General features: G+C 34.8%; 1 protein-coding gene across 1 annotated transcript in view; it reads left to right on the forward strand.

Moving 5' to 3' along the window:
• Positions 1 to 1,518: 1,518 nt before the first annotated feature.
• Positions 1,519 to 13,563, forward strand: part of LOC110461723 (titin homolog) — an 80,217-nt gene continuing 68,172 nt past the window's right edge. The window contains exon 1 of the mRNA XM_021515348.1: positions 1,519 to 2,159. Within this exon, the coding sequence (XP_021371023.1) occupies positions 2,003 to 2,159 (157 nt within the window). The 5' untranslated portion in view covers positions 1,519 to 2,002. The remainder of the gene's footprint in view (positions 2,160 to 13,563) is intronic.

The raw sequence follows: 13,563 nt of genomic DNA on the forward strand, positions 1-13,563 counted from the left end.
ACGTGCCGAGACCCGTGGAATGTTTTGCTGGAAGTACAGTGCAGCCATATTTTCGCTAAACCAACTCAGGTCCATGTGATTACGACCGAAGGGGACTTGGCACGTTAACACGCGGTGTAGGCAAATCAATATCTTATCGATCTCTTCACTTATTGATTGATTATCAACCAATCAGTTGGTCTACCGACATAAAACCTTGACATCGATTGGTATTTTAGAGTTGACACAGCTACCTGAGCACAAGGTCAGAAGAGGACGAAGAGGGGTGAGGGGAGCATATGTTGGAGGGGGTTAGTATGGGGGTGGGGGTGTTGGGGTGTGGGGTGTGGCTAAAACAGAGGCAAACAGGAGTGAAAGGAAATCAAGAGAGGGGAAGTAAGGGAAAGACAATAATGGGATGAAAGGAGATGGAAAAGGCTACTTTTCGGTTTAGAATATATTGGTCTCTCTCTACGAAATATCATTGTGAAATCTACAAACGGAAATTTATAAGGCACATGCTTCATTCATTTATACTGCCATTATCCGTCCTGCCTTATCTTGCGTTAAAATGGGGAAGGCAAGTGATTGAGAGAGACTAACTCAGACGATATCAAAAATTATAAAGTTGACATCTAAAAAGTTATGGAGGTGTAAACGAGGTAACCTGTAAAGAGAGGGGCATTATAACAAAACCCTATAGTGTGTATGTAGATATACAAAAATACCCCTTTTCTACAGGAATCGATCACGACCTTTTGGTTTTCAATGCCATCTAACGCACCTTAATCTGATTAATCCATTACATGAAAAAGAAAGATCACACAACCATCGTTATGGAGTTATCTCCCTTTCTAACATTCAAAGAGTATACTATTGTACAGTGACTTTACAAACATAAATAAAATCAATTTATATAATTGCTTACTCATCGTTAACCATTAAATCATATATCAATTCCCTTTTCTAGATAAAAGCAGTCAAATTAATCTTACGGTAATAGTTATGATCACATAATTAAAAATGTGTCCAAATACCTTGAAATGGAATTCTATTTTTGATAAAACGGACCGAAAATAAATAGACGATAGCGCTATAACCTTCTCCTTGAGACGGTTATTAATGTCCCTACATCTCAGGACCAAATAGAACGCTTTTGTTTCCACTTAAATACAAAAACGTGTTCATATTATACATGTATACCTGTCGAAGGTAATAATCAATCATCTTGACCTAGTGACCGCTGGTCAGAGTGACGGATTTAAAAAGTGTGTTTAGGAGAATCAAACCACTGCAAGTGCGTTAATTCCCCTTTCGTAAACACGCAAACAAAGACATCTCGCCAAATGGCACGTAATACATATATACATTGTATAATTGTTTATGAACTTTGGATTTAATATATATCTACACCATTTATGTATCGCCGTATGTCGGCTATTCATTAGTGTATTACCCCGAGAGTTAAACCCGAGTTAAATCGTCGTACATAAGAAGTCTCGTGTATTGGCAAAATGTATCGGTAACACTCCGCTGGTTTCATTTGTATATACCTTTAAATTCAAATCTACTGCTACAGGTACGGCTGCCAAGTCCGAGCGGCATTATTCTGGCTAAGTCCTGCAATGGTTGGACAGGACTGTAATGCATAGTTACGCCAGGAGTCGCTATCACGGCTGGCAATTTAAATCAGAATTATAGACCTCAAGTTAAGGACAAAGGCTATCGAGATCTGAGATTGTAAAGAAGACGTTCAAAAATCAATCGGTGTATAGAAATAGCGTTGCCTGACGGAAAACTGACACAGAGTGGCCGAGACAGCTATCAAACGGATTAACGGCGCACGGGTTGTAATGCCCGGGGACCCGAGTGATGGATATCCCACCCTAGTTCTCTCACCCACGGGTATGTAGCCAATACGGATGCAGCATAGAGGTGATCTTCTGTGTGCATCGTAACGGTGATAACGTGCATTGCCTTATTTGGATACTTACTGCGGTGTGAGAACTTGTGACAGTTAGTTATGAGCGGGATAACACTTCCCGCCATCCCGGGGGCGTACCCTTCTTCCGTCAAATCTCTTCCCTTGGGGCTCGGGTTCGGCAATAACCATGGTTCCCGGCCCTCGAGCAGTGGAAGCGGGAGCACGGCGTTTACCCTGGTCCCTCATGTCTACTACGGTAAGTCAAGTTCCTGGTGATGTATCGTGTTTCGATTATTTTACTTCAGTATCATTCATGAATATATTTCATTAATTTGTCTATAACGTCCCTGTTTTTGTCTCGTCATATGTATTAGAAGTAATGATACCTCCTGTTTTCTCACCTAATGTTATTTCTCATCTTTCAGTCAATTTGGCAATAGTCAGTTCTTTCCATATTGTATAAACTTGTTTTCTCCACTTTATTGGCACAAACAAACAACATAATACTACAACGGATTCACTTATTAATAACTCATTATCGATCAACATTTCCAAGAATATCTTAATATTTTTTTCAATATCCGGATATCAGGGGACAGGAACTGACATGATTAATTAATATATACATGTAGGATGAAACCTTGTCCCAACGGCTAACCAATAAGTTATTTGTCAAAGGGGATACATTTATTTTATTTCAACTGATCTGGTTGCCTGACCGATAATTAACCTCTTCATGAAATGGTTTTTTGACTTGCAACCTTATATGGTCGGATGAATAGATCGTTATATACATTATAGTATTGTATATAGAAACTTTACTACATTGTATGAATACAAGAGGGAGAAGTGATGTGCTGCTCCGTTATCTCAATAAAAACATGTCCTTGGCGAGAAACCAGCATAAATGTACCATTAGTTTACGTACCCTATATCATATGAAAATGGTTACAATTCATGCAATAAAATTCACAGAAACGAATTCAAATTTATGTAAAATCCGATATGTGTAATGAAAAATGACATGAAATATGGAACGAAATAGATTATACGTGTACATTTCAACATTTTAAATAACCTTTTTCCTTGAGATATAAGTCGTTCAGTACAGACCTATGTGAGTATGTAAACTTCACTATTCACATAAAAAGGTGTACGTCCATTTATAACGGAATATAGTTAATTAAGACGCCGGATTTAAACATGAGCTAAGATAGCAAACCGATTCTAATTATGTTTTTAATTAATGGAAAAATAAACGTCTACGTTTGTCAACTGAACACATCACGGATTTGTGGGAAAAAACGGATGTGCTTTCCAAAACGTCATATTTCATATAAACAGTTGCTTTGGGTTTGATTAAGTCTGATACCTCACAGAAAAAGATTTAAGATTCAACTGTATTTACTGGTTTTCTGATGCTCGTTTAAAACTAGCTGAAGGTGACTTTATTAGATAAGGAAACAAATTTTTTTTTCAATCTAAACAAGTTTTTTATTTGAAAATGTAAACGCAGATACGTGCTGTCGTTGTGATATTTCTTCCTCCGAAATCTCGAAATAGAATCGAAAATAATTTTGAAATGCTACATTTCTCAAAGAAAATGCTTATTCAGTGTGATTGAATTAAATTTCCATATTCTATTTCATTTTAACCTAATTCGTTGCTTCGACTATTACCTATGACATTTTAGTCATTTCAATCTTAGTACAAACAAAAACGAAAAAAAAAGTAAAAAAGGGAAAAAAGTTTTCAAACATCAATTTCCCATCGATTAATAAAAATATTTAGCGTCCTTACAAATATGGTAATTGATTACAAAAATATAAATATGGTAATAAAAAAGTTCGGGAAAAAATAAATCTGAGTTTATACATATAGCTCTCTTTCGAGAAATCATGGATCGCAGCGATAGAAATTTCGTCAAGTACGGTACATGTGAAGGAGATTTCATATTGACTGTGTTTTCCTAAGCACAACTTTTCAATTCTTTTAAACTTTCTCCTATTAAAAATTGCAGGTTTTATTGTCTGAAATTGCCCAAAATTAAGAAATTCTTATTGATTTTCTGCTGTCTGAGATAATCTTTAAGTCTGAATTTCAAATTGATTTTTGATTGTTAACGTTTGCTTCAAGTTTAAGATTTTACAGGTGAGATTAACACCCGTCAGTATATATTAAATTCAGAATTAATTCAGATCAGGTATATGATAGACAACTTTTGTGTAGTAGTTAGTTGAAAACATTTAATATGAGTTAACAAATCATCCGATGGATAAGATGCAAATACTTTATTTTTATAATAGATATTTGCATTCTTGTCACGTAAGCACAATGTAATTGACAAGTGAACATAATATACCCATTACATAACATGCTCGTATATTAGCATTTACCTACATACGCTCTCTCTGATGCACAGAGCGAGCTACACAGGGCTTTCTCATTTCGTTATACATAAATAGACATCTTATGCATGAAATTAATTCCATTAATCTCACGAAATGCAATCTTAATCACTTAATCTCATTTTATGTATACCTGTATATATCGCACACGCGCGAGCGTGGCGATACCATTTTTTGTACACTTGATGTTGATTACAGTTTTGCAATAAACCAAACTCTTGTGATATTATTTCAATAACTTCGCTATATTTTCGGTTCTTTCAACTTTATTACAAATTCATCTATTATTTTATATCGACCATCACCTGTGTCTATTTCCGTTTCCGGAAGGCCTTAATATAAAATGTGTTTGACTGAGCGGAAGTTCATTCATCAAAATCGATGTTTTTCCGATGACAGGGAACACATTTTGCAGTTTCACCATTAGTGTGTTCTGGTTACGATTCAAATTTACAACCCGAGCGAAGGGGTTTTAAATGGAAGTTTGAGTAACATTTAATGGTTTCATGCACATCGTTGAAAGCTTTCATGTAAGAAACTGTCAAATATTGAATCGATTGCCACGATGTGTAAAACGTTAACGCTTTTCCTTATATATTGACACAAATATTATATATTTGAAATAGCAAAGTGATGGGGCGAACAGGGGGTAAATAAACTAGAAGCCGTACGCACCTGTATGAATAGGGATTGTCGATAGTTTAAATTATTGCAATTTATCTTACACGCCAGGTTGTATGAGGCATCACTAGCTTGAAAATGATTTTATAAAATTCTTTTTTATCATCCGTAGACATTTTTTACCATTGATGTGTATTACCTGAAGGAGGTTACTTTGAATCCTAGGAAGTGCCTATCCTGTTTCATTTTTAAAACGTAGGAAAATATTACTGATTTAGATTGTACCTTTATTGGTCACTAAGCTGAAAAATCGACCGAGATCATGTGTGTTTTGAACGCAGTTATATGATAGAACCATTTTCCTGGACATCGTCCAGAGGTTTGCCTTATGATCTAACGTTCCTCATAGACAACCCCGATTGCAATCACCTATCATATCGTCATGATACCTCGACCAGTTATTAACAATAGTCAAATATTGGGAGATTTCCACCTCATTTGTCACCTCAAGAAATCAGATGTGGACAATATAACATCTCAAAGGAGTCTCCACCAGACAATTAATATAGACGAGGAACATTCCTTATATATATGTCATCGTAACAGTGATATGACATTCTAATAATCAACACCAACTGAACACAAATACAAAATAACCGTATCTTTCAGAAGAATGAATTTCAATTTTTTTTCTCTAAGGCATATCTCTTATTATCTTGAAATTTTAAGCTCAAATAAAATCAAAATTTCACAGAGAAGTGTATGACTAGAGACCACTTAAAAAAAGAGCAAATGTGTTGATAAATGGATAGAGTGTGATTTGTTTTAACTCTTAGGTACTGCAAGGTGCCATTTTAGCACCCTTCTTATTTTTTGTTGTTTGTAGTTCGAATGAGGACATATTGAGCTATAAAATCAACCTTTCTTTAATATAAAATAAAAGAGGAAAACACGGTAAAGCTTGATCAAAGGAACAGCATTATAAAAAATATAGTTAAAAATAGCCAAAATGAATCATTAAATCAACGAAATTTTCTATCGAAAAGTATGGTCTCCGTAGACAAATCATACAGACACTTGTATTGAACGACTGCAAATTTTCCCGTACATGTGTATGTAGTATCATGTTCAGTAAGCCTCGCCTGGGGACGTCAACACGGTCAAGTATTAGGGACCCGACTGTATTTATACAGGGGATCGAACTGAACAGTTTGTGACAGTTGTAAGCAGGGAGGGATACAAGATACGGTAGTATATGCTCAAACGCTGCAGAAAATAATCAACGTCTGTTTGTCTTGCTAGCAGAATAAACACTTGTCCGATTGTTGGGTGCAAATGGCTGTCAAAACCTTATTAGATATCTAATCGGCTTCTGTTTGTTAGCTAAGTCTCCAGAACTTTGCTAAAACACGGCAGGGTCATTCCTGCAGGTGTCGGGTGAATAGCGACTCGTGAACGGATGAAATATATCCCTAGTATTGATCCGAGTTAACAACGCCACCTGGTGCCAGGTTGACAGTACCGCGTAACCTATATCAAGTGCCCTTGTATAATCAATTCTATCCCCCATATATACATGTTTGTAAAGTTTGTTTCTGAATTCTGTCAGGAGTGATGGGGATCCGTAACAAACCATACAACGGATTTATCGCCTCGGAAACTTACAGTGTAACAGCAAATTGTAACGTAGTTTTGTCAGGGACATCTGCACAAATCTTAGTAAAGCCTCATCGCAAGGGTCAAGGTTATAAGGTTTTAAGTGCTGTCACACTGAAATGTCAGAACCTCGACACAGTAGAATGATACTCCACCTAATAGCATTATAGTGGCCAATCAGCTAAACAAAGGTTAATGTGTTCAGGGAAAGAGCACCGACAATTAAGAGTAGCTACATGTAGGAAAGCAAAGTTAAGATGGGTGTAGCAAGTGTTGCTATTCGGGGCAGCAAACCAATTTTGTGGCTTCGTTAGGGGGAGGCACAGAAGAAAATCCCTGATTCCACAGCTTACCCGCAATAATAGGCCTAGTTTTTCCCTCAATCTAAACAGAAAGAAATTACTGTTGCAACTCTCATGGGTTTATAGTTGGCAACCTCCTTACGCTTATGGATGCCATACTAGTCCAAGGTACGAGAGGTATTCATAAACGGCACAGTTCATTCAAACAACTTTTAACGTTTGAAATACCTAATTACCAAAGTAACGCACATTCAATGTAAGTTATAAAATAGTTTTGGAATACAAATTCTGAGTTTTAGGAAATAGAGATTTATCTTCATAATCAAGCAGTCGGGCCTTAATTGCTACTTCTCGGCTAATTCCGTCAATGCCCGGAATCATGTCTCATTATCAATTTGCCGATATGTTGAGATCGACTTGTGTCTCCATAATCCGGCGGTCGTCGTTCTCATCTTTCCTGAAATTCTTTGTTTGCTTGGGTACAAGCAGAAGTCATTTTTCCCCAAACACGGTGAACGACTGGATATTGAGATATGCGTGGATGTTTGTGGATTATAAAATGCTTCTTAATCACAACATGGATTTAAACCATTAGTTCTTCACGCAGTTATGAGTTAAAATTATGCCCGCCCTCTGAAATCTGGGGATCATTTTTGTTGTCATTATGAAAGGAAGCGGTTTAATGAAGTTTTTATTTGGTCGATTTTGTCATAAATTACATTAAATGAATAGGTCAAGTTTTAAAAGAAAAGAAATCATTTAAATTATTGCTGCATGTGTTTTTTACAAGTTTTTTATATAATTTAATCTCATTTTCGCGAATACTTCTTTTCGTCGGAGTTTGAAAAGTTACGCGAAATATATTACGTACACTTGTTGTAATTGATCCTAAAATGTGCCCAATGACATAACACACATAATTTAAATGGCAACAACAGAGATGAGATGGATGGTGTTAGTAGACTTTCAAAACAATTCAACATTAGGATGAATAGGTTATGTGGCGTATATCTACTTAATGGTGAAAAATCCATCAGATTAAGCAGACTGTGCCCTATTTCCTGTATGCGATTCTACCTAGATTGTCCAATTCCTCTAAGTATTGTTAGCTTAATATTATAATCTTCAAAATTCAATTAAACAAAAATTTCGTTTGTATATTTGTAATCTCTTATATAAAATATAAGGAGATGTGGTAATTATCTTTACCGAGACCAAATAATAAACAGAAATAGAGAACGTTGATATACAGTTGATAGGTAAGAATTCATGGAATAAGGCTTAACACATCATATGACGTCTTAATATTTTGTGGTGAATATGTATACAATGGTTATAGATTTAAGATCTATTTGCGTGTTAAATCAGCCATGGGGCTGCCGATTACAGACAAAAGACACTGGGTGATTGGACCAAAACTACGTTGTTTTAACATAAATGTCGGCGTTTATTGTACTGTTTCAACAAGCAAGGTTAACAAGAGTCACCCGACTATTGAACACACATCGTTGGGATTTTACAATGGTTTCAATACCTTGTCGTATTTTAAAGTAATATATCATCTTCAAATGCCGATAATTTGACAATTTATTCATACATATTTACTATTATATGAAATTGATCAATATTGTATTGATAAAAAAAAACAGTATTTGAATTTGATATACCTTTGTTTTTTTTCCTCTGGCGGTGGACATTACTACTAAATTAGTAATAAACGATGACCAATGTATGCTCTCAGTATAATGCTAACGGCAGTTAAACGTGTTTTACTTTAAACAAATTAAAGAATTCAAACATATTTAATAACTCTTTGAAAATGATCAGAGAATATAACAAGCTATTTCTTATAAATATGAAAAGGACAACTATTAAACTATCTGTCATGTTTCGAACGATCTATTCCCGTTATAGCCGTTTTTATCAGTAACAGAAATTAGAACCAGTCGCAAGACCTTTTAAAAGTGGGAAACGGTACACGTGATACTGATAAAAGTATAAAAGTAGTCTGTGTATTTGAAGTGAAACGTGATAACATTCAGTTTAACTGACAGAGGGCATATACAAGGGTCTTTAGGTATATCCCGTGAAAGCTTGGCTAGAAACCATTGGTCTTCATACGATCGGACAGAGGTCACCGTATGTATAGCAATACTAAAGATAGTTTAAAAATATCTACTAGAAAACTAAGCAAGAAATTCAATGCAGAAAGTCCAACAAAGTAAACATTAATTGTATATTTACCATACCTTTAGAATAATTCGTAGTATAAATAGATATTACCAGTTACCCTTACATGTAAGTAGATTATTATCAGAGTTGAAAAATGTAGAAAGTTGCCTGATTAATAAAAGTTTATTTAGTAAATTGGTTTCCAATAAAAGTTTTTCGCAAAGATTGACGATCTAATTTAGATTTTATTAAAGAAGAAAACCATATAACGATAGTGATATTCTCATAATTTTCCTAATAAAAACTAAACATTCCTGATATGGTATACAATATCAACAGCATTAAATTTTAACCTTACCTACAATATCATTTTGATATTTCTTATATTTTATAGGTGAAATATCATGTTAAAGGTTTAAGTAAATGTTTTTCAGCAAGCTATTGACTGGGCGGCATATGTAGGGCACCATTACTATGTACCGGGATTCCAGTCTGGATAAAATTGGAGTTGTGGAGGTATTAATAAGGTGCCACTACAGTGGACCAATAATTTCAGTCTCTTATCGTCTAATTTTGTTAAAATAATAATAAACGTTCACACCGAATGAGTTAACGTATAAACCAGATACTGTTTGCCGTTGTAGACGTTCAGTAATAGAATCAAAATGTTAAATAGTTGAAGATAAAATGACTGTTTCAAACAAAATTGTAAACAAGATATATTAGTGTGTCCATTATCTAGAACCCACCCACTTAATCAGTATGGAACTTTGGCAGTTAAACGTATGAAAGCTTTGTTGGAACGTTGAAAATTCATATTTAGATATTGATCTTCAATAATTCAAGCTTAAATCTTTCAGGACATATTTACATAACCATAAATACCCGTTTAACGTAAAATATTAATGAACAATAAACTACATTTAATGGCCCAATGTCAATTACCTTTTTTATGTTAAAAAGTTATTGATGAGAATATCTACCAGATATTATTATCATTAAAGAAAACGTTAGTATGGCATTCTATATGTAATATATCTGTTTCATGTACATTTGTATGTGTTTATTCAGGTTGTTGTGGTAAGATTATCGTGAACGTACCGGTATAATATAGAAGGAGCGGTTCATGCTGATTTCATATCTTTTACAACTTAACATGAATGCTTTGGGGGGNGGGGAAGAACTATCGAGCACATAACGTAAACACACGCCTATGTATATACTTTCGAAAAACAAGATAACTACAATATTCCGATACAACTTTTTATCTTTTAAACAAGCGATTTTGACAATATGATATTTGAAAGAAACATTCCTTAATATTATACATTTAAACTGTCAAATATTGACCTTGCCTTCTTATCTAAAATACACATATAATTTTTGACAGGTACTTTCGACATTATACAGTTCAAAGGAAATTGGCTACAACATTTTATGTTATTTTTTTTTTATCGTAACATCTTATCTTAATACATAAGCTATTACACCAGTAGAAAATCACGTATACTCAATATAAATAATACATAAAGAGACGATAAACAGTATTTAAATGCCCAGCTAGTTTAGGGTAGTTTGTTTACGTTATCTGAGAGCATGCCTACGTACAAAATAGCTTGTTGATCAGTAGACGTGCGTGTGTCATCGAAGGCAATTGATGTCATTTGAGACATTTTTATGACTCGTAAACAATAACATCATACAAGGCCAAACGGCAGAATATGGGCAAACGATAACTGTGAGTCGAAAGAGACATATTCGAAATCAAATACAATATGTACGTAATTAAGGGAGGGATCCAAACACAAGTAATAGACGCGTTTTACGTCATGAGTTGGGTTAAGTGAGCCTCTTCCACTCGTTCTGTACGGATATCCTGGATCACTGCAGGGAGCTCAATTAAAGTCGTATCTGAATAGTTCAATAGAAAAAATGCATCAGAGCAACAACACGCAAACATACAATCCAACTCGCAGTTGATACTCAACATGATCAGGGGATACACCAAAAGAAAAGTAAAACATCATGTGAGACCCCCTCCATAAAAAAATGAAACCGGATGATCAAACGATCAACAGTGACATTAAGACAGTGTATGTAGGAGAATCTGACATGTCAATTCTAAATAAAATACAGAGCATACTGTCATCTACGTATCTTTTATTCAACTCTGCAGTTGGTCATAATTAATCCCGTATAATTAATTGGTTCCTTTCTAAATTGTGTCAGACAGCCATGCGCCATACCCAGTGTTGGTCCATGTTCTTCCAATGATATACGAACAAGTTTAAGTCAAAGTTTACCAGATAAAACTTATAATTAATGACGATTTTTAATTACTGGTGTTATCTTTCTTCAAATGTCATATGTAATGCAATTATATAATATTTTGGCCGATATCTGCGGGTCTACATTAACGTGGGGGATTGTTGTACATGGAAATTAATTAAGTAATACTCTCGTCCTCGTAATTAAGTTTTTTATGGCCGTATTCCTGTACTTGAACACCTCTTGGTATACCTTGTTACATATCCACATTATTACGTAATCTTTAGATTTTCAATTGCTTTTATGTGGTTTTCTATTATCTTAAAGGGCAGACATGTGATAACGTATCTCAAAAGTTAAATTGTGTACCGTCTGCATTTACCCTGTACCTGTGGCCAAGGTCGTCCGTCAAACTGTCCCGAACAGGTACCCTTAACCTTGGGTCAAGGTGGTCCGCCAATCTCTCCCGAACAGGTACCCTTTATCAAGGGTCAAAGTTGTCCGTCTGCCGGATAAGAACACAAAGGGATAAATTGTTGAGAGACAGGTCTGCTTATTAATGCATTATAAACAGGCATCAAAAATCGCCTTTCCTGGTTTTATAGGCGTTGATATAACACCAATGTTTAGATACAGTATACCGCTATCACAGTTTAATATTATGCTTTCAAGACATGACCTAATGTTAAAACGTTTAGATATGAGTATATCCCTGTTGAACTGAACGGACTAAATAGCTTAGTACCCATACACCAAGGGAGGCAATGTATGTAACTATATAGATACTGTTTCGTCAAGGGATAACCTTAGGGACCTAACTCTACAGGTATCCGTTCGTATTAAGTTTCATCAGATTGATAACAAATTTTTCAACATTTCAAGTAAATTTTATCGCATTTTTGCTAAAAAATATGACCAAATAGGTATCAAATATTTCATGGTGATTATTTTTATTCCAAATACATAGATATTTCGTTTTTATTTTAAAGAATTTTGAAATATTACCGATTCAAGTTTTACCTTTAAACATCATTAAGCTAACAAGGCCTGATGCGAAGAAGTATTAGTGTACTTGGGTAAGGGTTATTACAGTCAGTGTTCGATCGTTAATTACAAAGTGATCACCACGTTTAAATACGATCTAAGGTACCAGTGAAATGGAGACTAGCCGTATTAAAAGGCTATAATTCAACTTTTCAAACAATAATTGAAGACTACACACTTGAAAGTTTTCTTGAGTTGTCGATAGCTTAGTACCAATAGTTCAAAGTAAAACTAAATCTCTTTTACGTACAGAGGCAAAATCAGAGACCAATAAGTTTTTTTTTCCATGAAATTATATTTAAATAAAAAAGGTTTTTGATTTAGTCACGAAACCACGTTGAGATAATTTTCGATTAGCTAATACCCAAAAGATTAAACGTGTTTTTTATCCTATCATGTTTCATAATGATCAAAGTAAAGTCTGACTTGACTGTCGATAGACATGCACATGTATCAAACATATTCAAGTGTGTTTTATATTTGCTTCACTCATATTTGCTGAAGAACGCCATGTTTTAAATCTATTGCCACATCGGAGAATACTTAGTAATTAACAAAGATTTATTAAGGACTGACCACAAATAGTTCTGTAATTGAAATTAACAGCTATTTTGGCATTACACTCGGTATGTTGGCTTGATGCCTTATACATGTCTTGATATAATGTAAATACTGAACTTTGAAATGTGTTGATAGGATAAAAAGACACTCGAAATACACATTGATATTTAAATCCGGATTCTGTCACCGACATGGCAGACACTATAAATAGTAACAGGCAATGCCAAGTGTCTATGCGTATTGAAATATACGACGTTTAATATGTTGACCTTCGATTAAACGAAAGTCTTAATCTTGGCAATAATATGACAGCCACATATCTACACATAAATGTAGACTGTTTAAAAATTACATTACTGGTTACCCCACTCCAGACGTCATTATACTGTATAGAATATATTCTTCGTGCATGATGTATTTTGGTTATAATCGTGACCTTCACAAATACACGAACATTAAATCCTGCGAATTGGCTGTTCGTCTGACTGGTATTGGGTTAGAATTGATGTATATCAAAAGCGTTGTTCAAAACCCAAATTCGGGAACACAGCCCTTACTTAACACCTATTACAGGTGACACTCGAGAGCTCTTTCTCAGTATCAGGTGTCCTGGGCAGAAGCGTGATGT

The sequence above is a fragment of the Mizuhopecten yessoensis genome, unplaced genomic scaffold (genome assembly GCF_002113885.1).
Source record: "Mizuhopecten yessoensis strain PY_sf001 unplaced genomic scaffold, ASM211388v2 scaffold10651, whole genome shotgun sequence".
NCBI lineage: Eukaryota > Metazoa > Mollusca > Bivalvia > Pectinida > Pectinidae > Mizuhopecten > Mizuhopecten yessoensis.